This window comes from Ochlerotatus camptorhynchus, unplaced genomic scaffold (genome assembly GCF_037179485.1).
Source record: "Ochlerotatus camptorhynchus isolate MF236.1 unplaced genomic scaffold, CSIRO-AGI_Acam_v1.1 ptg000015l, whole genome shotgun sequence".
NCBI classification, from domain to species: Eukaryota; Metazoa; Arthropoda; class Insecta; order Diptera; family Culicidae; genus Ochlerotatus; species Ochlerotatus camptorhynchus.
In genome coordinates this window covers 1,897,771-1,923,530 of record NW_027040507.1, presented here as the reverse complement: position 1 = coordinate 1,923,530, position 25,760 = coordinate 1,897,771, and the positions used below count along the sequence as shown (strand labels likewise).

The window sequence follows — 25,760 nt, the reverse complement described above, 5'->3', positions numbered from 1 at the left end:
TAGGCCATGAGCATCCTCATATTTTTCCCCATATTTACAAGTTTAAAATTTACCATGGAATAAAGGATCTGCAGCTAAAATCAAAATTCAATTGAGGAAAAGAAAAGCTGTATATTATGCGATACCTTATTCTGGTATCGATAAACATATTTGTTACAAAACAAAGTCGAAACAACATGACATTACTCATATCACATTGAAAGTCAATGACAATCAACAACAAATGAACTAATTATCATTAATTGAGTGGGCTTGTTGCAATTCTGGAACAACCGACGTTTAAATGCATTGCTTACATTTGGTATGTATGCCTTTTCACATGTTGCTGGGGAACGAGGTACCCAACACGCTAACTTGAAAGTACCAATCAATAAGTAAAAAAGTTCCATTTTGAAGAAAAGTGGCTAAACTAGTATTAGAAGTTTTTTTTTCATTAATGCGTAACTGTTACCCATTAATGGGAAAAAGATACTCATTAATGGGTAAACAAATTGCTTATTTAATGAGTTAACCCACTTTTCTTTTAAATAGGACTTTTTTACCCAATAATGGGTACTTTGAAGTTTGTTTAAAAATTGACTTCACTTTCACTCATCATGTGGCTTCCATGGGGTAAAATTAAATTAAAGATAAAAACTCAATTTTGAGTAATCCACAAACGAAGGTGATGAAGCACACAAAAATGAGAGCATGAAAGGCAGCGCAGGTTGCTATGATTTTTATCCAAAATTAAGTTAAAACCATATTTTTTAATTTTTTTTTTTAATTTTTGAGTTTTTTAAACTCAATCTTCAGTGTTTTTTTTTTCTTACCATGTTTGTTAATCTATTACCCAAATTTGGGTAATAGATTAACAAACATGGTAGTTTTCTTCCTGTCAGTTGCCAATGTGGCATGTAAAGAGGGATGGAAGATATAATCTGCATTTTCTTTTATTTGTTTGAATTCCAGAAGACTTTATTGATATCTTCGATTTATTGGTGGTCTTTAAAATAATTGTCATCCTGCCATCTTGAGATAAAAACCTTGCATCAACCTGAAGTGTGGAATGAATATCGCGCGCACTTCATTGAAATTGGAGTCCCTGGCCATAGCCCACCATCGCCTTACCTTTAATACGGTACTGTTCAGGGAAGCTTCGAAAGCTTAAGGGAAGTACAGATTTTTAGGGAAGTTTTAAAATCAGTAAGCGAAGTTCCGATAAATTCAGGACAGTTCCATAAACTTCAGGGAAAAAACAAGAACCCGTGTGAAGTTCCGGGAATTTCAAGGAACTTTTAAAAAACTTTCAGATAATTTCAGAGAAATTTAAGGGTTTTCCGGGCTGGTTCATGTCAGGGTAATACCGAAAACATCAGAAGAATCGCGATAATTTCAAGGAAATTGAAGGACAGGAGCTTCATTTAAATTTCAGATAGGTAAGCATGAGCATGAGCATGAGCATGATTGACCGCCCACGGTTGCTACTCTGTTATTGCCAGACCAGCTGTAATTACACAGAGAACCAATATAGGCGATGCTTGGGGCTAGCAATCATCCTCAATGTGTAAAAACTGGTGATCTCAAACTAGGCAATACCAGCGCCGGCCGCGCCCGAACACAGGTCAAGAAAGGAAGGGGTAGGAATGTGTTGACGTGACACTCGCTTTGATGGAAGCCGAGAAAACCTCTGCACTTCCACGAGGAATTACTGGGATGTTTGGTAAAAGGGTTGGGTTGGGTGTGCACTAGGGTTCGTTTTGGTAAACGATAAGCTGAATTGATGTCCTATAAATCATATAACGTGAACGAGCTTGGGATTGAACCCACGGTCTTCTGCTCAGTAAGAAAAAACGTTTGCCACAAGGCTCCTTTTTTTATCATCGAGTTGCTGTTATTACCATGTAGTCATGTTGACAAATAAAACGATTGACGAATCTTGAATGTGGATGGGCTTGAGATTAGACTCATGATGTTCTGCTCAGTAAGCAAAACCGGTTGCTCTAAGGCCGCCGAGCCCCTCATATCACATTATAGCGTTACTCAAGTTTTTATGACTATTCAGACCCAGCACCGACGACAACGAAAAGTTTTACGAAATATTCGATAAACAAGCGATCTAACCATACATTTTTAATATGAAAGGATCTGGGACCGCGTTTTTCTGCTCAGTAAGCAAGCCACTGCAACCGACGATCTTTGAAATCCTTAAACTAAAAGCTATGAAAGAGGCCTTCATTAAGATCCATTTTCACGCGACGTTAAATGTTTCGATTTTCTCTTTACGCATGGTTCAGGTAATCATAACAAGCTATGACCGACGTGACGATTGTTTAAGACCTAGTTGAACAAGCTATTCAAATGAAATTACGTTCTCGAATTTCACTTGGCATGTAATGAACAATAGAAATACGCAATAATTCATATTTTCAGCGATTGGTGGTTAATTTTAAATATACTAACGGTACTGCCTACGACTACGACGGCGTTTACAACAACGACAACAGTGAATTTGTAACTTACCATTTGTCTAGGATATAACACCTTTGCCCGGCACCTCCACTGGTTCTTGATGTCCGCTATCTGTCAATGTTTGCAAAAATATCGCATAGCAATTACCTTCCAATACCAATACTTCCTGTATTGCCATGGTCATCTGGGAGGAGGGTCGCATCTAGTGCTTTCCCCAAGAACTGTTCACGGCCACCAGCTTCTGCCCGTCCAGTCTTGGGCGTATCCAGCGATGCATCCTTCAGATTACTTACAATCTCCGACACTCAATCAAACAACGCAGATAGCGTCAAATCTTCTGTTGCTTGCAAACATGATGAATCATGTTTTCTTTCTCGATTCTAAAACTTCTCGGAAAGCGAGCGCTAATCCGACAAATGCAGCCGAAAACTATGAAAGCTAATGCACGCACAAAACAGAGAAGAAACTTAAGACACAACCGTATCCAAAGGCGTTCGAAACTCGACTCCATTCCATATCGCAGTCACAGTTTTTAACTGATAATCTATTGGAACCCATCAATCATTACATAGAATGAATAAACCTTCTGAGATGGATACAATAAACCGTACCGTGCCGATTTGTTTCAGTGTACACACCAGGAAACCCCAAAGACCCACGGGACCCTTTCAGCAGTCCACCGATGGTGTGAAAAGCCTAGCTCAATTTTTTTCCACCGTTGTCCAACACTAATTAGTGATGCCTACCACCTACCTCGGACATTACCCCGGCTAGAAAAACGACATTTTCCCACCGATTATGTCGTCATCTTGAAAAACCCTTGTCGACAAAGCACCGTGAAATCGTTAATCCAGCTCAAAACACCATTTAAAAGTGCTCCCTTCTTTGTGCGAAGGTTTATCCCTGGCCTGCGTGCTGGACATTACCATTTCTGAACGTAAGTAATCCTTCTCAGAAGCTCGCCAACAACGGTGACTTGACTGGTGCTGCTGTTTGGAAAGAACCAGCCATCAGCAGCCGGTGCGGAGGAAAAACTTTGTAAATGAGAAAGATACTTTAACTACTTTTTAACGAGGTCGTTCATGGATGGAGGGATCCATTGTGTGTTGTCGTCGGGCGGTTGAGAGAGTAAAGGGAAATCGTTATTTTCGTGTCGTTTTTAAATGGTTGGTAACGAACAAAGCGTGTAGGCCAGACAAAAAAGTACGGATACTGAAATAAACAAAACCCCGCACCCCAGCAACATAAATCTTGATTTGTAATTAGAAGATCTAGGGTCCGGCGAGGAAGAAACCAAAAATTGCACCATCTCGGTTGAGTGTCACCGGCAGAATTACTCCCCCCCCTTTCCTACGCCATGCCCAGTTCAATTCTGTGGGAAATTGCTGGTGAAAGCGGAAACCAGACCTTTCTCCCTGTCTCTAGAGATAGGTTGTGAAAATATAGCATTGCAACCATTAATTCACCGCAAAGCAACGCTAAATAGAGATTTATTGTCCGGGACCGGCAGGCCACTCGTTTCATTATGTGGACAGTTAGCGGAAAAGTTATGTGTTTACACACGACCGAACTCGCGTGGTGTTCCGCTGATGCCGAATCAGCGGGCCCCATGTGGAAGCTTCATCCCTTGGCCACACATTTCTATCAGATGAGCGTAGACACTATATTGACACACGGGATTTCAATGAGGAGTGCGCGGGTGGCCGTTCTATTCAAGAGAGCTTGTCAGTCTGGTCGCCATAGGTGGTGTGGTTGATTTCCAATCGAGTGGTGCCGCTCTGTTGACAGAACAGCTTGATGCACTGCTCGCTCTGCTACTGTTCGGATTCAGTGCCTGCGATATTGGGTTTTGGGGATTTTTTGTATGTAGATCTCGCTGAGAATTGCGTGTTTCATGTTTTCGAATGGCATTTCACATGGAGGAAGCTATATCAGCTAGCTATGCGAGTCGGTTGATTTATCTCATAGACGGATGTTGGTTGCGCTACGTTAGTGCCGCATTAACGGTAGGGCGGTGGTGGGCTAAGTCAGGGCCCCTAATTTAGAGAGGGCCTCCAGCTCGCAGACATCAATCATATCCTTCACCATAATACGTTTCAAGAGATTAACCGCTGCTTAGTTTTGTTTTTGTATCGAACACTAAAGCTTTGAAAATTCGATGGATGTTGGGTAGGAGGGTTGGGATTACAGCAGGGTTCGTTTTGATAAACGATAAGCTGAATTGATGTCCTAACGATCATATAACGCGAACGAGTTTGTGATTGAACCAACGGTCTACTGCTCAGTAAGCAGTCATTCTTGCCTTCATTGGAAGGAACCGATTCTTATTGAAAGGTACCGCTATTTATACCCTTCGGAGTGTTGAAACACCCTCCAAAGGCGCGCCCCTTTGCAAGTCAAAATTGGATTCCTTAGCAACAAAATTAAGGAATGACACTGACACTGACCATGCATCAGAACCCTAGTTTTAACCATTTCAAACTAGGGAACAACGAATAGAAAATTAGGAATCACATGGATGAAGACCAACTTACTATGTAATTGTTTCCTTGTTTCAAGATCATCCTCGATGGACAAAGTCCAGTCTTGTCACTATTAACAAGGCATAAATAACTACAAGGGACATCCCTATGGGGTTGTACGCAATAGTGATGTAGGACTACGTGGTCTTATATAATAAATCTTATTTGTTAATTGCAGCAGGAGCTTGTGTTTTGTGTAGGAATAGGAATTTGAGCGGGGTTCTCTCTGTTTATACTCTTTAGTATGACGCGCTTGACAAAGATGACCCACAGTGACTCACGAAGAGCTTCTGATTCCGAACAATAGCGGTGTGGCTTCTTCCTTCTTCTATGGAAGACCATGTGGGCTGCAGCTCGCTGCTTGCAGGCAGCCTTTCGTTGTGTACTGGAGAACACCAACACTCACTACGCGGTGATTGAATAAACACCGTTTGGTGAGACCGGATGGAATTCGACTTTGAAATCTGTGTTAGGGAAATCGCTTTTCGGAAGCAATTTAAAATTTGAATTATTATAGCAACAGTTGTACATTCGTGCAATTTTCAAAAGCGACATTTAAAAATTTCAGTCTTAATTTTAACAGATTCGTAGAAAAAATCCTATCGATTGGCGTATTGAGACTTGAAATCCATCATCTCTGGATCAAAATCAGACCACTTGCATGCCGCGAGCGACTTTGGTTTTTGAAATGGCACCTCCAATGTTGCCTTGAAGTGCATGGTATGTTAGATTTAAACGTATCTAAATAGAGCTGGAGTTAGGCGTAACAGCTTTTGTAATCAATGACTTCCCTCGATGATTTTTATGAATTCAAGGCACGCCTACGCAAACCGCTGGGTAGGAGAAGTCTTATCCTACCTGATGGTGATGTTGATTTACGTGGGTGAGCTTCAACTTTTAAGACATTATCGAAATAAGTAATGGTTTAAAAAAGCTGTTACGCCCTAATAACAACTCTAACCTTGATATGAGAACTGACATCCGATTGATTACCTTGACAAATGTCCAGAAAATACTCTTTTACAAATTTATGGTGGTCCTCAAAAGGACCGTTTTGCCCTGATGGATGAGTAATGATGAGCTATTAGGGTGTTAAACACAGATGAGGCTGGTGAGCTGTATGTTGTTAGGAATGAGGGTGACGCGCTTGGCATAGATGGCCCACAGTGACTCACGAAGAGCTACTGATTCCAATCAATAGCGGTGCGGCTTCTTCCTCTTTCTATGGAAGCTCATGTGGGCTGTAGCTCGCTGCTTGAAGGCTGCCTTTCGTTGTGTACTGGAGAACAATGTTCAACGCCACGCACCGCAAGCTCTGCTGCTGCTGCTGCTGCTGCTGATGATGATGATGATGATGCCGACGACCAGACACCACCACACGGTAATAGAACTGAATCCGATCAGCGGTTGAGGCCAGCCTTGATAGCTAGCTGCTTGCGGGGAGCCTTTCGTTGTGAACTGGAGAATACTACCACTCACCACGTGGTGATTGGATAAACACCGTTTGGTGAGACCGGATGGAATTCGACTTTGAAATCTGTGTTAGGGAAATCGCTTTTCGAAGGCAATCGGTGATAATTTTATCAATAATAAGAACATTTGCACATTCGTGAAATTTTCAATAGTGAAATGTTTAGAAATTATAAAGTCTTAAATTAACAGATGCGTAGACATATTTCTGATCGATTGGTGATAAAATTATTGAAATTGGTCAAGAGGCAGCTGAGCTATTAAAGTTCAAAATCTTTCATAATTCTGTTACATGTTATATTTTTGGTTTTCACAAAGTGTACCCCCATATACAAACCACAGACGTGGACCTACGTAAAAAGCAACAAGGACTAAGATGTGTTCCTTTGAATACTGAAAAACCCTCCTCCCTTAGTTTGAAATAGTCAGGACTAGGACTCGGTGGCAGAACTTAAATCCAAATTTTCCTGATAATTTTTATTCAGTAATCGATTTTAATAGAACATTTAAAAAAAATCAGTAGCTTGAAATGTTTTTTTTTTATTCTGGTTCGGAATATACAAATTTTCCGGAAATTTTAAACTTGATGAAGATTTTGTAATTCTGGGCTAAAATTGACTGTACTTCAATAAATTTTCTAGAACCGGGAGTTAAATCCCCTGCACAGATTTGAATGCTCATTGAATTTGATTATAATGTCAAAAGATCATTCCAAAAAAGGGGGAAACAAAATCTTTGAGGAAAAAACTAAGCGTAATCTTCTTTTAAGGTAGTTCTAAGGAATAATAGATTTCATACGAAACCTGAGATACTTTTGAGTAGAACTTTAAAAAAATCTGAATTGAATTCAAAGTGTATTTTAATCAAAGCTCATTGAAATTTCTGATGATTATTCCATGACAATTCAGAACAGAACCCTTTGGGGAACCCCAAAGGAAAAACCAACGGCAATCTGAGGATTGTTTCAACAAGTTTGTGGCGGAGAACAATTCCTTCGAAATTTAGTATGCTAAATGGAAGATAACAATTACATCTGAGTAAAACTCCAGAGGACTTATTCTTCAAAGGAATTCGAAAAAGTATTCCAAGAGTAAACTCTATTTTAAGAAATCCAATGATATTTTTTGTGAGGACGACTGCAAATGAATTCTTATAAAACTTTCAATGTGAGTAGAGTTAAAGGAAAGAAGTGAATTTCACAGGAAATCCTGAAATTAATTCAATGAAGATTCGGAGGTTTAATCCAAAAGGTGTCTTACTGAGAAGAATTAAAGAATATGTAATTCAGAGGGTAGTCCCATCGTTCCAAGGAATATTTCTAAGAAGTTCAGAAAAGCATTCTTAAGATATTTCGGTGATTTTTTTCAGCATTCAAGAAGCGTTCGAAACGAATTCTAACGGGATTTTAGGAAAATTTCAGGAATTTGGAATAATTTCATGGAAACTTTGGGAGAACACAAAGTGAACGCAGGGTGTTGGTCCCGGCCCATGTGTGTTGAATGGGTGCGATATCCTGCGCAGGTGTGGAAGCTGCCTCAATGGATGGCAATCGATGTCCGCGGTGATTGGCACTAGATTGCGGAACAGAAACCGACGTTAAATAAAGGAAAGAAGAAGAAAAAGAAGATTCATTTTATAAACGCTCACGGAACTTTGGCATACATCACTAATTTCCTTGAACTTCTCTGGATATTTCTGAAATCGTCTATGCTTATCTGAGGTTCACTAAATATTCATAATTGCCTGCCGCTTATGATGTTTTTGGCTCACTAAACTTTTTGCTAATTTCCTTCATTAACCCAACAAGTAACCCACCACTTTGAAACTATCTGATCGTCCTCGATGTACTCGGGACTTCACTGAATATCATGAAATTACCGAAAAGTTTCTAAATGTTATGCTGGAATTTTTGAAGATACTGCTTTTTTTTTAATTAGTGGAATTGCTTTGAAGTTCTCTAATCAACTTCATTAAATTTTCGACAATTTTTGAAGATCTCAAAATTCCCTTGATAAGCATATCCAAATCTTAAAATACTCCCACATCCTGATGGTATTATGACTTCCCTTACTTTCTAGAAATTGTGCTGAACATTATAGGAACCTTTTGTAAGTCTCTGCAAATTTTCTTAATTTAATGGGATGCTCTGAAGCTATCTGGTCGTTCTCGATTTACTCAGGTTTTTGCTAAATACCATGAAACTATCTGACGTGAACTGGTCGAGGTTTCAAGCCTCTTCCATTGTTCACTGTCAAAGGCGACGCCAGCCAAACTTTTCCGCGATCCACACCAGCGGCTGTCCGCTTTAAAAATCGTTAACAGAATAGCTAGTCTGAACGGGCTCGATTGACTAGTTCACACATCTTATCGCACTCTTCCAACCCAAAGGCTTATTCTAATTCTTTATTTCATCTTCCTCACTTCGCATCTTATGCATTAGTCGTTTCGAAGCCGATCTTCGATTGCCACTACACAGGCATGGATCATATTCGTGTATTCGGAGCTTTCCGAAGAGCAAGTTGAATCCAATCTCGGTGCGTATCTGTCAATAAGCTATTCGTGTACGTAGACGCTCAGTGCTGCCAAATTCAACTAGCGGACTTCACACCAAATGAAGGTTAATTGATTTTTCTTTAATTACTACCATGTCACCAGTGATGCAAAATATCATGACACTCACGTGACACTCGTCTACGCATTAACCGACTTTCGCTGACAGAACGTTTTGTCAAGCAGTGAGAGGTAGAGCCATGGCAAACAACAATCACCAGTTGGAGTCGCTGCTCACAAGCAAAACGTTACTCTCGCTGCTGATGATGAAAAGCACAACGAAAACAGTGAAGACTTCTGCAGTACGATCATGAGAAAAAGCGAATCGACAGAAGAAAATTAAAACAATGCCAACGCATTCCAAGTTCGTCTCGGCAGGCGCGACTGTATGAGCTCCAAACAAAGTAGGCAACATTAAACGGAAGCTGTTGGGCTCACTCAGCAACACACTCACATAAGCAAGCAGAGCAGCAACTGCTTCAAAACAAGCACAAATGAGTGTCGTGATTGTCGGGAATGACCAGATCGGCGAAGGATCACAACAGAAGACGACATTCACCAGTTGCTTTTTACTTCTTTTGTCAACTTGATGGATGGTCATGGAGAGAGCTTCGATGAGCACATTGATAGGAATATACAAAGCGTTACTACCATCAGCTGTTTGAAGATCGTGATTGTGATAGGTCGCAACTCTGCATGTCACATATACTACACTATCTAATAGTTTCTAAATTTCTTAGAAAATCTCTGGAATTTCAGGAACATATAGCATGTTTTTAAATTAAAGGAACTGCCTTGAAGTTCTCGAATCAAATTTTCGCCAATTTGTGAAGATATTGAAATTTCCATGATAATCACATAAAATTCTTAAAATACTCTCACATATCCTTGATGTAAATATGGTGTAGTGGTAAGCGTGATTACCTCTCACCCCAGCAGGCCTGAGTTCAATCCCAGTCGGTGCCGCCAGGATGTTTTGAGGCATTACATCTCTGATCACGCCTTTCTTCGGAAGGGAAGTAAAGCCGTTGGTCCCCGGTTCATGAGTTGATGAGTCGATAGGTAGGGTGCAGGTGTGGGAGCTGCCTCTCTGGCGTCGGTAGCATTGGTGCTCAGCACGGAAAACAAGATCGACGGAAAACAAAACAAGGAAAAATAAATAAAAATACTATCGGTGCTTTGCTGAAGATTCCGGGATTTCCGTGAATTTATCGATACTTCTGTAAGCTTTTTGCAATTTCATTAAAATTATTTGAACGGTTCTTTGCTTATCTGACTGGTCCAGATCAGTGATGCATGCCTGAAGCTCACAAATCAACAGGGTGTCCCACATCAAATTGCATCACAGAAAAAACGCTTTCTCTTGAAAATTTGAGTATAAGTCGTTTAGAGTGTATTGTTTACACTCTATTTTTATCACTGTCAGTTTTTCGAAAGTTGGAAAAAGTAGCGTCACCCGAAAAGCAACGTCGCGAGTTGATTTTGCCCAAGCACCTGAAAAATCCTCAACTCTCTCATCGGCACATCGGAAAACAACTCGGAATCGTGCAGTCAACGGTGAGTCGTGTGATTTAACGTTACTACGAAACTCTGAGCATCGAATGGAAGGAGAAATGCGGTCAGAATGGATGTTCTATTAGTGCTCAGGATCACAAGCGTGTCGTGAAAGCGTTTAAGCGGAATCCCAATGCTTCGGTCAGGGATGTGGCCAAAAAGTAGAATCTATCCAAGTCTTTCGTTCAGAGAGCAAAGGAACAGGAGGGACTGCATACGTAGGCTCCAAATCGTGACGAACGGAAAAATACGGTGGGAAAGTCATGGCCTCAGAAACTGTACACCTACATGCTGACGAAGCCTCATTGTCTCATCATGGATGATGAGACTTCCCAAGTAACAATTTCGGTTTTATGAGGGTTCTGTAGACCAAGATTTAGACTTGTAGTATGCTTTAAAACCTCAATAAAGCTTTCAATGTTACTTGGGTTACGTCAAGGCGGAATTCCGGAAGCTTCCAGGGCTACTGTTCTTCACCGCCCAGCACAAGTTTGATGTTCCAGAGGAAGTAAGGAAGCAGAAACTTTCAAAGTTTGCCAAGAAATACATGATTTGGCAAGCGATCTGCTCATGTGGCAAACGGGGTGCGCCGTTCGTGACAGTGGACTGGGAGATTCACCTCAAGGAGTGTCTACAGGAGCGTCTGCTTCCTCTGTTGAAGCAACACGAGGGCCCTACGATATTCTGGCCGGATCAAGCTTCGTGCCACTATTCAAATGTTGTCTTGAAGTGGTACGAAGCCAACGGGGTCACTTTCGTACCCAACACACCGGAACTAAGGCCCATCGAAAAATACTGCGCTTTTATGAAGGAGGTCAAATCTGAGGAAGACATGAAGAAAAAGTGGGTGTCCATACAGAAGAAGCTGCAGTCAGACGATCGCGTGGCACACATCGAGAGTGGCCTGCTTTTGTCGACAGCCGAGTGAACACTCAAAATAATATATTTTAAACGTATTTAAAAATAGCTTTCCTATTGTAATTCGTCGTGGATAAGGTTCCAAAGGGTGACATCAAGACCTACACTGGCGACTTGAATGCAAAGATCAACATCGACAACACGGACTATGAGCTTCGGCTCCGAAAACGGTGAGCTGTTTGCAGAATTTAATGGAAATAACGACTGATGATCGGGGATTCGCTCTTCTCCCATCGGCCAGTGCACAAAGTAACGTGGCTTTCCCGTGATGGACAAACCGAAAATCAGATCGACCACATCTGCATCAGCCGAAAATGAAGACGGAGCCTTCTTGATGTCCGGAATAAACGCAGCGCCGACATTGCGACCTTCTAATCGGCGTGATTCACCTACGCAGCGACGGGAGGAGAGACTCGGGCGGCGGTTCAATACACGCCTGAAGATCCAGCGGTTAAAAAGGTCTTTCGTTGAAGAACTTGAGACTCGAGCTCCGGACGTTTCAGAAAGTGGCAGCGTAGACGAAAAATGGACAGCCATCAAGAATACCTTTATAGCGAGAACAACCTGGGTGAGTTGCGCACCCAGACGAAAAGTGGATCACTGTTGAAACCTGGCGGAAGATTGAGGAGCGTAGAAAAGCAAAAAACCGCGATAGAGCGGGCGAGAACCAGAGGAGCCAAGAACGAAGCCCCTCAACAGCTCTAGAAAAGGAAGTCAATCGCTCTTGCAGACGAGACAAGCGAGCGTGGGTGCACTCCCTGGCCGACGAAGGGAAGAAAGCCGCAAACACTGGCGATATACGCCTCCTCTACGATATCTCACGACGCCTGAGTGGAGCAAGGATGAACCCGAGGATGCAAGTGAAGGACCCCAAGTAACACAAATGCAGAGAATTATGTTGAGTAAACTGCTTTACAACCAAAACCAGTCATATAAAGGTTATATAAACTGTTATAGAACATGTGTGTTGCTTGGGACACGACTGGACAGTTGCTTACCGACCCCACTGACCATCTGAAACGCTGGTCTGAGCACTTCGAACAACTTCTTCAAGCTTCGACGGCCAACCGCCATCAACATCTCGGCATGATCCACCTAGGGTGCGGCGCATCACTCGCGTCAATTCCGAGGCCCCATCACGGCAGGAGATTGAAGCAGCTATCCGAAGCATGAAATCTAACAAGGCTCCAGGGGTCGATCGCATATCAGCAGAGATGCTCAAAGCTGACCCCATGCTATCCGCACAAATGTTGCATCAACTATTCTGTAATATCTGGGACACCGCGACTTTTCCGGCCGACTAGATGCAGGGCATCTTAGTGAAGGTCCCAAAGAAGGGGGATCTGACTGTGTGCGACAATTGGTGAGGCATCATGTTATTGTGTATTTTTCTCAAAGTTCTGTGCAAAGTTATCCTGAATCTGATACAGGAGAAGATCTTGTGTGGACCATATTGTCACGCTCCGCATCATCCTGGAGCAGGTCAATGAATTCCAATAGTCCCTTTATTTGGTATTCTTTGTTTACGAAAAAGCTCAATCACGAGAATCTGTTGGGCGCCCTGAGACGCAAGGGAGTCCCGGATAAAATCGTCAACCTCATCGAAGCGCAGTATCAGGCTTTCACTGTTACTCATCGTTATCGACGAGATCATGGTAGGTGCAATTGACCGTGTAACGAACCGTGGGCTACTTTGGCAGCCTATCACCATGGAGCATCTCAACGACTTCGATTTGGCTGATGATGTTGCTCTACTAGCACAACGGCGCTCTGATATGCAGAGTAAGCTCAATGACCTAGCCGAACGCTCCTCTGCGGCGGGTCTCACCATCAACGTCAACAAGACCAAATCGTTGGATGTCAACACGGGCAATCCTTTCAACTTTACGGTAGCAGAGCAAGCAGTGGAGAAGGTCGAAAGTTTCCAATATCTTGGCAGCCAAATAGCGTCGGACGGCGGGGCCAAGAGCGACAAAAGTGCAAGAAGTCAGATAAGTCAACGCACCAAAATCCGAATTTTCAACTCGAACGTGAAATCTGTGTTGTTATACGCCAGCGAGACGTAGTGTGCATCAGCGGAGAACACTAAAAAGCTGCAGGTCTTCATCAACCGATGCCTGCGGTATATAATTCGTGCCTGGTGGCCTCACAACTGGATCTCGAATGCCGAGCATGGACGATGTCATCAGAAGCCGATAGCAACAGTAATTCGAGAGTGAAAGTGGAAGTGGGTCGATCACACACTTTGGCGGGGCGGAAACGAAATCTCCAAGCAAGCGCTGGATTGAAGTCCGGCAGGACATTCCAGCAGAGGCAAACCCAGGGGCTCATGGCGGCGGAGCCTCAACAAGGAAATAAAGCAAGTCGATAGGAATCTGACCTGGGCCCAGGTCAAGGCAAAAGCAAGCAGCATTAATAAAATTTTAATTTTTCGATTGTAATCCTTCATTAAAGTTCTGGAAAACTCATGGAATTTTATCAAGCCAAATGAGAAGAAATTATAGACAGTATTCAGAAAAAATGGATCAAATTTTAAGACAACCAATTTACCCCACAGCCTCTACTTCGGAATAGTTGCTATGTACATCCGGTTTCGATGTCAATAATGGCATCGTTTAGGTATATGCCAGAATAAAACCACGTAGACTAGCTTGAAAATTCTCAAGAGATAACTTTCACGGATCTGACACAAATCTCCATTACAGGTTCCATGCATCACTAGGTACACACCTTCTACCGCTGCGGGTGAGGCGTTAACCTGTTAGGAAACCCCATCGATCTACCCATGGAACACACTCATCGTTTAAATCTCAATCGAGCATTTTATGGGCTAAGACGCTCAGCTTCTGCACCGAATCCAAAATCATAGATCCGGAAAGATGTGACTTTTCCTCCTGGAAGCTATGCTTTTGTCACCCCGCTCAAGGCCGTTATAGTGCCTCAGTGGCTTAGACCTTCTGACTCCCAGGACATTAATTAAACTCAAGTGCTTCTGGGTGGCGATTTTCCACTGGAACTGAATCTCATTATCTTATTTACGCTCATTCGTCGGCGTTGGTGGAGCTGGGATGGAAACGGAAAGCACTTGAAGAGGCTTTCATAAACTCAAGAGGACTTGACGACACTGCCGGCGTCAGTGATGATGATGATGGGGCAGAGAGATAATTTAGTGGAAAAACCGACTTTTTGCTGTAATTTCGGTTGATTCCAGTCACATCGTATCTCCCGGCGAAGAACTTCCCGCTTTAATGCCAATCTCTTCATGGTGTAATTGAAAATGACCCTTATTTATATACCCTCACGCAGTGTCACAGAGCGACGGAACGACGATTGATCGTCGTTTTCTTCGTTAAGTAAAACATATTACCCACATTTAACCCATCCGGCAGAGTGTGGCAGCTAGGAACGGAGAAGAGGTCTAGTCGTTTGGCAGCTAAAAGGGTCTGCCGGAGGCAGCAAACCGTGTCACTCAGTCCCATTAATTTTCTGAAGAGATCGTCCGAAAAAAGGAACGAAATGGGGCAGACCCCGTAGGCGGATTCCTGTCCTGCGGTTGATATCGTTTCATATTCTATGATAGTTGGCAAGCAGAGAACGGGACGGGAAATGCTTCTACCGAGAGGTTGTACCTATTTTCTAAATGAAAGCATCGTTAGACTGGTTCAGAAAAACTCTTGTCCTTTTTGCAAGAAGCATTCATCCACATTGAGTTCAACGTTGGAACCCGTCTGGTATTTTCTCACAAGCACGTTAAATTCATGCGACCGGCTCATAAAAGCACGCAGAGGCTATATTCCGGCTGGAATGTCTCCACCGCACCATCTTCTTGAATGCTTTTGCTATCGGTCGCATATTTCCCGGCGCTAGATCCACATGCTTTTGTGAAGCGATGCGTGCATGCTAGGAGCAAAGCCGAAGAAACCGAGGAAAATTATGAAAGAACCACCAGCACCCACCAGATCAACCTACTTACCGACGACGGACAGTGTCATGGAGTATCCCACCGGGGGCGTTGTGGATATCTGACACTCGTACACTCCGGAATCTCGTGGTTGCGGGTACAGCACCTAGAAGAAAAACGAGGGAGAGAGGAAAAAGATAATTGAGTTGTTGTTGTTGTTGATGCGGTTCGGTTTTGTGGGCTTGCGGAATGAATGAGAATGGACCGTCGGGATTCCATTTCCAGTCCATGTCGATGACGAAGGAACACCGGGTTCCGCTTGGGATACTAAGAACTTTATTGGCGGTATAAAAATCAAGCTAAGATTTTATCTAATATTTCATAAGATTCGCAGGGCATTCCAAGATTTTTGATTTGTGTTGCATACATTTTCAATCAACTACAAACTGAATATGTTAGTAAAAGAATTACAATGTAAGTAAAAGATACGAGAAAACTGTATGAAATCACAACACATACAGATTGATACGTAAATCAACTGCATGCGCATTAGACTGATGCAAAATTTGAAATTTTCGCTCCACAGTGCTCAAACGGTTCCACATTGGGCCCTGATTAGCCTCCAAAAATTTGAACTCATTTAGTAAGAAACTGACGCAAACCATTTGAAGTTTATATGGGAATTACTATGGAAAAACCATAATTTCGGTTCATATCTATCTCAAAATTCACCAGTTCACTCTACTTTAGAAAATGATAGCTGAGTTTGTTGAAAAATTTTTCAACTACAACTTTGTTCAATACCACTTTTCGATCAAATGTAAGGAACAAAAATTATTAAGGATTCAAGTCACTGATGTCTTATGATTATGCTCAATCAATTGTTCAGCAGGCAACATTGGTGTTTATGGCGCGTAGAATAGAGGACAAAATCATAGCTACTATGTCACACAGCAGAATACAGTGTTGCCCACAATCAGCGTTGCCAGGTCATTTTCAGAAAAATCTGGACCAGGTAAAATATAAAATCTGGAAAAATCTGGAATGCTCCAAAAATCCTCTTTTTAACATAATGCTATTGAAATCAAAGTGATGGGCCAATCTATATATATATATGTATATAAAAATGAATTTCTGTCTGTCTGTCTGTCTGTCTGTCTGTCTGTCTGTCTGTCTGTCTGTCTGTCTGTCTGTCTGTCTGTCTGTCTGTCTGTCTGTCTGTCTGTCTGTCTGTCTGTCTGTCTGTCTGTCTGTCTGTCTGTCTGTCTGTCTGTCTGTCTGTCTGTCTGTCTGTCTGTCTGTCTGTCTGTCTGTCTGTCTGTCTGTCTGTCTGTCTGTCTGTCTGTCTGTCTGTCTGTCTGTCTGTCTGTCTGTCTGTCTGTCTGTCTGTCTGTCTGTCTGTCTGTCTGTCTGTCTGTCTGTCTGTCTGTCTGTCTGTCTGTCTGTCTGTCTGTCTGTCTGTCTGTCTGTCTGTCTGTCTGTCTGTCTGTCTGTCTGTCTGTCTGTCTGTCTGTCTGTCTGTCTGTCTGTCTGTCTGTCTGTCTGTCTGTCTGTCTGTCTGTCTGTCTGTCTGTCTGTCTGTCTGTCTGTCTGTCTGTCTGTCTGTCTGTCTGTCTGTCTGTCTGTCTGTCTGTCTGTCTGTCTGTCTGTCTGTCTGTCTGTCTGTCTGTCTGTCTGTCTGTCTGTCTGTCTGTCTGTCTGTCTGTCTGTCTGTCTGTCTGTCTGTCTGTCTGTCTGTCTGTCTGTCTGTCTGTCTGTCTGTCTGTCTGTCTGTCTGTCTGTCTGTCTGTCTGTCTGTCTGTCTGTCTGTCTGTCTGTCTGTCTGTCTGTCTGTCTGTCTGTCTGTCTGTCTGTCTGTCTGTCTGTCTGTCTGTCTGTCTGTCTGTCTGTCTGTCTGTCTGTCTGTCTGTCTGTCTGTCTGTCTGTCTGTCTGTCTGTCTGTCTGTCTGTCTGTCTGTCTGTCTGTCTGTCTGTCTGTCTGTCTGTCTGTCTGTCTGTCTGTCTGTCTGTCTGTCTGTCTGTCTGTCTGTCTGTCTGTCTGTCTGTCTGTCTGTCTGTCTGTCTGTCTGTCTGTCTGTCTGTCTGTCTGTCTGTCTGTCTGTCTGTCTGTCTGTCTGTCTGTCTGTCTGTCTGTCTGTCTGTCTGTCTGTCTGTCTGTCTGTCTGTCTGTCTGTCTGTCTGTCTGTCTGTCTGTCTGTCTGTCTGTCTGTCTGTCTGTCTGTCTGTCTGTCTGTCTGTCTGTCTGTCTGTCTGTCTGTCTGTCTGTCTGTCTGTCTGTCTGTCTGTCTGTCTGTCTGTCTGTCTGTCTGTCTGTCTGTCTGTCTGTCTGTCTGTCTGTCTGTCTGTCTGTCTGTCTGTCTGTCTGTCTGTCTGTCTGTCTGTCTGTCTGTCTGTCTGTCTGTCTGTCTGTCTGTCTGTCTGTCTGTCTGTCTGTCTGTCTGTCTGTCTGTCTGTCTGTCTGTCTGTCTGTCTGTCTGACCCTTATAGACTCGGAAACTACTGAACCGATTGGCGTGAAAATTTGTATACAGGGGTTTTTGGGGCCGTGGAAGGTTCTTATGATGGTTCGAGACCCCTCCCCCTTCTGTAAGGGGGGGCTCCCATACAAATTAAACAGAAATTTCTGCATAGCTCGAGAACTCATCAAGCAAATGGAACCAAATTAGGCATGTGGGGGCGAGTGTGGGGGTATATGGAGATAATCATAGGGGGTAGCCCCTTAGATAATAGGGAGGGGGGCTACGTACAATATAGCATGCTTTTTTTCAAATCGGCGCATAAACTCAAGCATATATTGAATCCCGAGCAAGACCGGGCACACTCAGCTAGTCTCCAATAAAAATAGGTCAGTATGATCATCTGAAATTTATTGAAAGTATTAGTATGGCTATAAATTACATGTTTAAATAAATTATATACAGCAAATAACTTGTTAGCATTGCTAAAACCATAGATGGAGTAGATGAAAGCCCAAAAAGTTCAACTATCCATTACGCAGCATTTCAAAAATTGAGTTAAATGTGGGTAAAAAACAGCAGAAAATATGATTAGAATTGTTTTTTAAACTGTAACTTTTTTAAAAAGGATGAGAAGCAAACAATCAAGAAAATTTGATGGGATGGATTTTTTGAACTAATAGTTGATGTAGTCCTTATCATGCAGTACGATGCAGTACCAGAATTTAAAGATTTTATTAGTTCTAAATAATTCTAATATTACTCTGAGGTTGATCAGAGTAACAACACCCAGCAGACCAGTAGGCAATTTTATTTTGAAGCAAAATTTACCAGGCTAAAGGGGGAATCAAAACCTAACATCCTGGAACTCACACACAGTTTACCTAAACTACGGGTAACTCCACTTATCGCATGACCATTATGTCAAAGAATAATTTTATTATATTACTAAAATGAAAGTCTGATAGCTTCATTTTTGAAGTCTCAGGATCTTGAAATGATTCTAAATTCCGGAATTTATATTTTTCCTGCGTCCCAGATTATGAATTTTTTTTGTTAGGCTGAATTTACTTGGAACTCTTCACAGGATATCTTCGCCTTTTTTTAGTTCAATTTGAATCATCCTAGAATTCCATCATATTTCTTTTCTAATTAAAATAATCTTGAAAATATCTTAACTTTTCCAGAAACATTCTAAGAGTTCTAAGCATTACCTCTTGAAATCTCTTATAAATCACTATCCAATTCCACAACTCCCTCAAATTGGTATTCCCAAGAATTGGCTCAATTTTGTGTTCATTTTTCTCTATGAAATTCTTAAAATATTCTTAACTATTTCCTAGGTACATTCTTCAGAAAGACCGTCACACTCTTCTCAGACTTCCCGATAATTCCCTTTAAACTACTTTGTAGGTAAGGTTATAATTGTTTTGAAATCCTTTTCAGTGTAACCTAAGTACTCAAGTACTTTGCCAAAATAGTTTTGAAAGTCTACCAGAAATTGCGCCTTAAATTTTATTATAATTAATCTCCATATAAACATTGGACAGAATTCCATTGAAATTATTCTCACGATTCGTATCAGCATACTCCTTAAGTTTCAACATAAGAATTTTCTATGAATTCTCTTCCGAATTGTATTTCCTTTATTGACAAAATCTCCATGAAATTGTCATCATAGTTGAGAAGACAATGGACACCGTCTACAACTAGAGGTTGCACAGACTGAATATTTAACACTAGATAACGGATAACACACCACACCCATTAGAACAGTAGGGCAATTTTCAGGTTGCCAAAATTTGCACCGGCTGGAGCGGGAATCGAACCTTCACTTCGTGGCACTCACAATACGCCTAAATGACGGGTGACGCCGCACGACCCCGAAGCCCACAAAAATGGATATAATTCTACTCAGAAGTAGTTTGAAATTCTCCTTTGATTTCACAAAGAATTCGCCTCACACTTAACTGTGAACTATTTTCAGAATTACCTTAAAATTCCAATAATGTCTTTATTTTTTTATTGGAGGGTAAATAAATTGCAATGATATTTTTAAGGCAACATGTTTAAAAAATCTGGGAAAATCTGGAACATATTTAAAAAATCTGGAAATATACGTGGTCTGTCTGTGTATCTGGCAAGACGACTAAAAATCTGGAAAATCCAGATAAATCTGGAATACTGGCAACGCTGCCCACAATACAGTTGCTTTATCTTGCCATAAGATTATCAGTCTCTTAAACAATTTATAACTATTTAATTTGACGTTTGGCTGAAAACTGATTTTTTGCAAAGTTTTAGCTGATAAAAATTCCGATAAGAATAGCAATCGAATTGGTTTACAGTACAATATGTAAAAAGGCTAGAAGACAATGAACGAAAAGTTTTGATTTCCCATAGTAATTTCCATATAAACTTCAAATGGTTTGTGCCAAGTCAGTTTCTTATCAAATGAGTTTAAACTTTCGGAGGGTTTAATCAGGACCCGATTTGAAACCGTTTGAACACTGTGGAGCGAAAATTTCAAATTTTGCATCAGTCTAATGCGCATGTGTGCTTCCGTGCTTCCGTCTATTAACGTCTCTTCAAACTGTTCCCCTGGTAGAGACTATACTATAGATTCCATAGATAAGCGGAGGCACAAAAAGTTGTTTTGGCAACCATGAAAAATAAATGATCTTACTGGCATCCCTGAAGAAAGTTCATGCCATCATAGAGCTCTTCGTTATGCAGTTTTGTTTTGTTTCGTGCGTAAAAGTTCAAAATGAAGTGCAAAGCAAATCTTTGTAACAATGAATCAAGAAATGGTTTGCTTTATCTTTCCTTCTTCCGTTGTCCGCAAAATAAATCGGAATGTGATGATGATGGTCTCCTACAAAGGTTTGAGCTGGACGATTTATCTTTAAGATAATTAAATATGACATTTTAACCAGGTTGGCAAACAAAATCAAACTGGTTTCAGTTACAGATATAAATTCCCTCTAGAGTTTACAGTTGCTTCACAGCGATATAAATGTGGAAAAGCTCAGGCGTCCACCTCTTAGTTCGCCTTTTTGTCCACCTGAAATATTCATAAGCATTACAAGCAATCAAGAGTTAATGAACAATCAACAAAGCATCCTATTACACTAGCAGCCCCGCAATATGATGCTATCATAATTTTCAGCAATGTCAGGAATGCTCACGAACCCCCGAAATTTGCCAGAAAACTTCCTACTAACTCAAGGTATCTTTCAAACAAGCTTCAAAATCGCATTTTTTATCAAATGTTAAATTCAGTCCTCTATATCCGTAATACGCGCGCGAGGCTCAAACCTTTGTAGAATACTATTTTTTTTACTACTACTATTAAATCAAATATCAAAAATCCATCATCACCATCGTGGCAAACAAAATAGTTTTTGCAGTGCTACAATAATTATTAAAAAGTCGTTATAACAGCTATCCATACAAAATAATCCGTTAAAAATAACTTCGTCAAAATACATAATTTGTCAATTCATAAAAAAAAAATCACTGGATAACCGTTCAAAAGACAGTGTTAACGTGTGAAATGCAATGTCTCTTAAATTCTGCTAAAGTTGTTGCACGTTTAATGTGTCTAGGCATCGAATTGAAAACATTTATTCATTTAAAAAATAATGAATTCTGTGAAGCACAAGTCAAGAAATGTGGTGTTCTTATTTCAACTGCGTTTCTAGTATTATATATATGATAGTCACTTCCTCTTTCAATTCGATCACACAAATATCGAGGCAGCAAACCATTAACTACTTTAAAAATGAACACCAAATATACAATTATTTGCTTCACCGACAACCATTGTAAGGCGTCTAACATCAAAGTTGAGGAAGTGAATCTATTACTTCTCAAAATCAAACGCATTATTTTATTCTGCAAGCGCTGTAATCTCGATATTTGTGTTGCATTGGACAGAAATAAAATGGATGTCTAGATGAGGAGAGATGATTGATTTGTATAGCTGTATTTTACTGGCAATAGTTAAATCGTTTTTCAGTCGACATAGAATTCCATACTTCTTGGCAATTTTCTTGATGACATTGTCAATGTGAGAGTTGAACTTAAGTGTGTCATCAATAATCACGCCAAGATATTTAATCTCCCGAACGCGATCAATAGTCTCATCATCAATTACAACAGACACGTTCTCATTTAATCGATTCCGCGAAATTACCATAAATTTAGTTTTACTTGTATTCAATTTTAACTGCTTACACTTCAACCATCTACTTAGATACTGCAAATCTTCATTCAAGTGTGAGACGGCAACTTCTAAATCCTTAGCTGCAATGAATAACACAGTATCATCTGCAAAAATATTAATGTCGCAAAACCGTAAAACACGTCGCAAGTCATTAATATACATAATAAATAAAAGGGGCCCTAATACACTTCCCTGGGGCACTCCAAGGTTGTTCCCCACGGGACTGGAAACAGAATCATTAAAAACAGTCCGTTGAGTTCTGTCAGACAAATAGCTTTCAAACCATTTATATGCAGTACTCGTAATTCCAAAGCGCTTGATTGTACTTAAAAGTAAGGGCCTAGAAATTATTTCAAAAGCGCGTTTCAGATCCAAAAAAAAACAGCAGCAATCGTATCTTTACGCTCCAAGTTGTCTTTCCACTTTGATAACACCAAATTCAATGCAGTTTCACAAGAATGACCTTCCCGATATCCCGATAGTTGTGGTATCAACAAAGAGTTGCTATTCAAATACTCCAACAGCTGGCCTTTAACAACAAGTTCTAAGATTTTCTCTAATGTGTGCAACATGTTGATGGAACGAAATTCTTCGGCTTCAATCGTTCCAGCAACTTTTTGAATAGGAACCACTAAGGATTCCTTCCAAATTTGCAGCACCTGTCCATTCTGCAATGATTTATTAATAAGGTCCAGAAAGATGTGGCCATTGACATGAAAGCAATCTTGAATAACTCTAGCATTAACATTATCTACTCCAGCCGATTTTCCTAATGAAAAACAAATAACTCTAAGTTCATCTAATGTAATTGGGTGAAAAACTTCAAATCTACAACTATTATTAACTGGCTGTTTTATTTCGTCAGGTTCATCGACCAATTCAATAGATTTATTAATCAATGAAACACTGTCTACAAAATAATCATTAAACTTAGCTGCAATTACTTGTTCTGACTGTTCTAATGTGCTATTCAAAGTTATGGAGCGCGGTTTGCAATTACTAGGTTTTAATAAAGATTTCAAAAATTTCCATAACTCTTTGCTGTTGTTTTGATGCTGATCAATCTTCCTTTGAACATATTCACAACGAGTTTTCTTTATCGATTGTGAATACTTATTACGCGCGATTGTGTACCTAGTCCAATGAGTGTCATTATTAGATCTACAAAACTTTTTGTACCATTTGTCCCTTTTCCGTTTAAGACGCAAAAGATCCAAATTGTACCAGCTGTTCGAGTTTTTCAAAAAAACAAACTTTTGCGCAACTAGTTGATTGGTACACGTTTTCAAAGCGTTATTAAGAACAGCTGTAAATTCATCTAAGTTACCGGCCGCGAATGGAAAATCCAGGCTTCTCTCAACAAGATTCGAAACAGCTTGCTTCGAATATTTCCTCCAGCACTTCAATTTTACAAAATAATCGTTATCGTTAACATGGTCTAATACATTAATCACTAAAGTCTCATGATCGGTTATTTTCAAATCAGTATCCGTAACTGAACAAATGAAATCAAAATTGGAATAAACGTGGTCAATTAAAGTTCTACTGTGCCTGGAAATACGCGTATACTCATTTGCTTTAAATTAAAAAACTCAGCTAAACTCTTCAAATGATTCTATGGTTATCACGCCAATAAATATTAGAATCACCCAATATATTTAATTTACTTGAATCAAGGAATGTCTCGAGCCAGTTCTCTAAAACTTCAACAAAACGCTGGTCACTAGAACTGGGAGAATGATACAAAACACCATAATTACCCATCTTTATGCCACGTACAACTGTAATGTCTAAGAATCAGTTGCCATCAATAACTTCGTTGGTACGAAGGTTGAATTGAACTGATTCTTTGACATAAATAGCAACACCGCCAGTGTGTCTAGAATGTGATAAAAGCAGCAACAATATATTCCGGCATACTATTCTGATCAAAAGCTTCAGTTTCTACCAATATGAGTTTCAGCTATTAAAACTAAAAGAGGACGTTTTTCCTCAACAATCTGACGTAATGCTACGTAGATTGTTGACAACCCCGCAATATTCAAATACTAAAACTCGAATTGATTTACATTCCTGGAACTTGGCTGCAATTTATTGAAACGCAAGCTGCTTTTCTTCTGATCAAAAAGTCTTTTATAGAGCAAACATTCCGAGCTAAATGCGGCATGGTTGACGTCCAAGTTCATTTTTCGTTCTTTATTCGTTTTCAAACAATTAATACATTTCAATACAGTTGACGTACACTCTGACGTTTTGTGTTGTTGTGTTTCCACATTTGAAGCATCTCAACACATTAATCGTGGGAACTATCGAGCACTGATCAAACCCTGCATTTACTTTTTTCGCACATAACAAACATTTATACGTATCGACATCGACTTCAATTACAACACAAAACTTGTTATAAGTGAAGCGTGGATTTTCAAACATGTTCACTACTTTAACATCATTTATAGCGATGTCTTCATTTTGACATTTTAAGTAGTCAATGAAGACATCGGAGGAAAACTGATCGCTCATGCCCACTATTTTCAATCTTGGCACCGAAGTGGGAACAACAGTACTATATTTTTCACCCAGATTGCTTTCAATGCCATTTTTCACATCACTTACGTTTGCTCCTGTTGCACACTCAACAATAATGGAGCCATCTTTACCATTCCTAAAATGACTGATTTTGTGTGTTTTTCGATCCAACTGAGTTTTCAAAATCTTACGAGTATCTTCGCAAGGTTGTTTGGACTCTTTCGGTTTAATCACAATGACCGGAAGAGTCTTACGATTATCTGGTTTGTTACTTTTACTGTTACTGTAACTATTAGTTTTACTTTGACTAGCACGACTATGTCTTTTTACAACATCCGCCAAACTCGCATTTTCTTGAAAAACAACATCATGATCACTATTACTAATTACTAATTTACGTTTTTTGCATCTGGTATTTTGGTCCGATTCTGACTGAATCGTCCTAGATGAACTGCGCTGATCATTCTTTACAGCTAATTGGTTTTCTGCATCAATTTTAAAAAATGAACTTTTCATATTATCCAATTTCTCACATATTAAATTTTCAATTCTGTATCACACCAGATTGGGAGTCACCCCCTCCCCCTACCAGAACAGGGTTTGAGGTAGATGCACGCCTTCAAAGGTTCAATGAGCACCATGGCTTCGAGTTTTCAGATACACACAACTTATTATCCAGAAGCCGTGCAGATCTAAAGACTTTACTACAGCAGACATTGGAGTGCATTTGCGGTGTCATACCGTAAAGAGTTCGGTCTTTGTGTGCCCGGGAAAGCGAAATGGAGATGCAAATAGTTTGAAAGCAACTCCTAAGATTACATTCAGACCAGAAAACCACTAAGCCCAACATTCTTCAGCAGTCTCAGGCCCTTCCCGTTGGAATTGCACGCTGGCGATAATTGCTTTTCCAACACACCTACCTACCTACCTGGCAGAGCCAATCCCCCTGGTCTGCTTAATTGAGTGTCTTTAGCTGTCCAATCAATCGTTCACTCGCATCGATAGGCTCTCCGCCCTGCTGAAATTACCGTCCCAAGGAGAGCCGTTCAATCAATGCGAAATCCAGCAGATTAGGGGAAAGACCTGTCCTGCCCAGTCCGGGATTGCTTCGCACGGTCTTCTGTCGGGGGATAGGCCTAGACTTAATTTAGATTCCTTCCATTTCGGTGGCGACCGGCGGCAGA

At 40.7% G+C, this 25,760-nt stretch overlaps 1 protein-coding gene across 1 annotated transcript in view; it reads right to left on the bottom strand.

Moving 5' to 3' along the window:
- LOC135702060 (SPEG neighbor protein-like) overlaps positions 1 to 25,760 on the bottom strand; it is a 350,755-nt gene that overhangs the window by 53,360 nt on the left and 271,635 nt on the right. Inside the window, exon 5 of the mRNA XM_065223052.1 lies at positions 15,439 to 15,532. Within this exon, the coding sequence (XP_065079124.1) occupies positions 15,439 to 15,532 (94 nt within the window). The remainder of the gene's footprint in view (positions 1 to 15,438; positions 15,533 to 25,760) is intronic.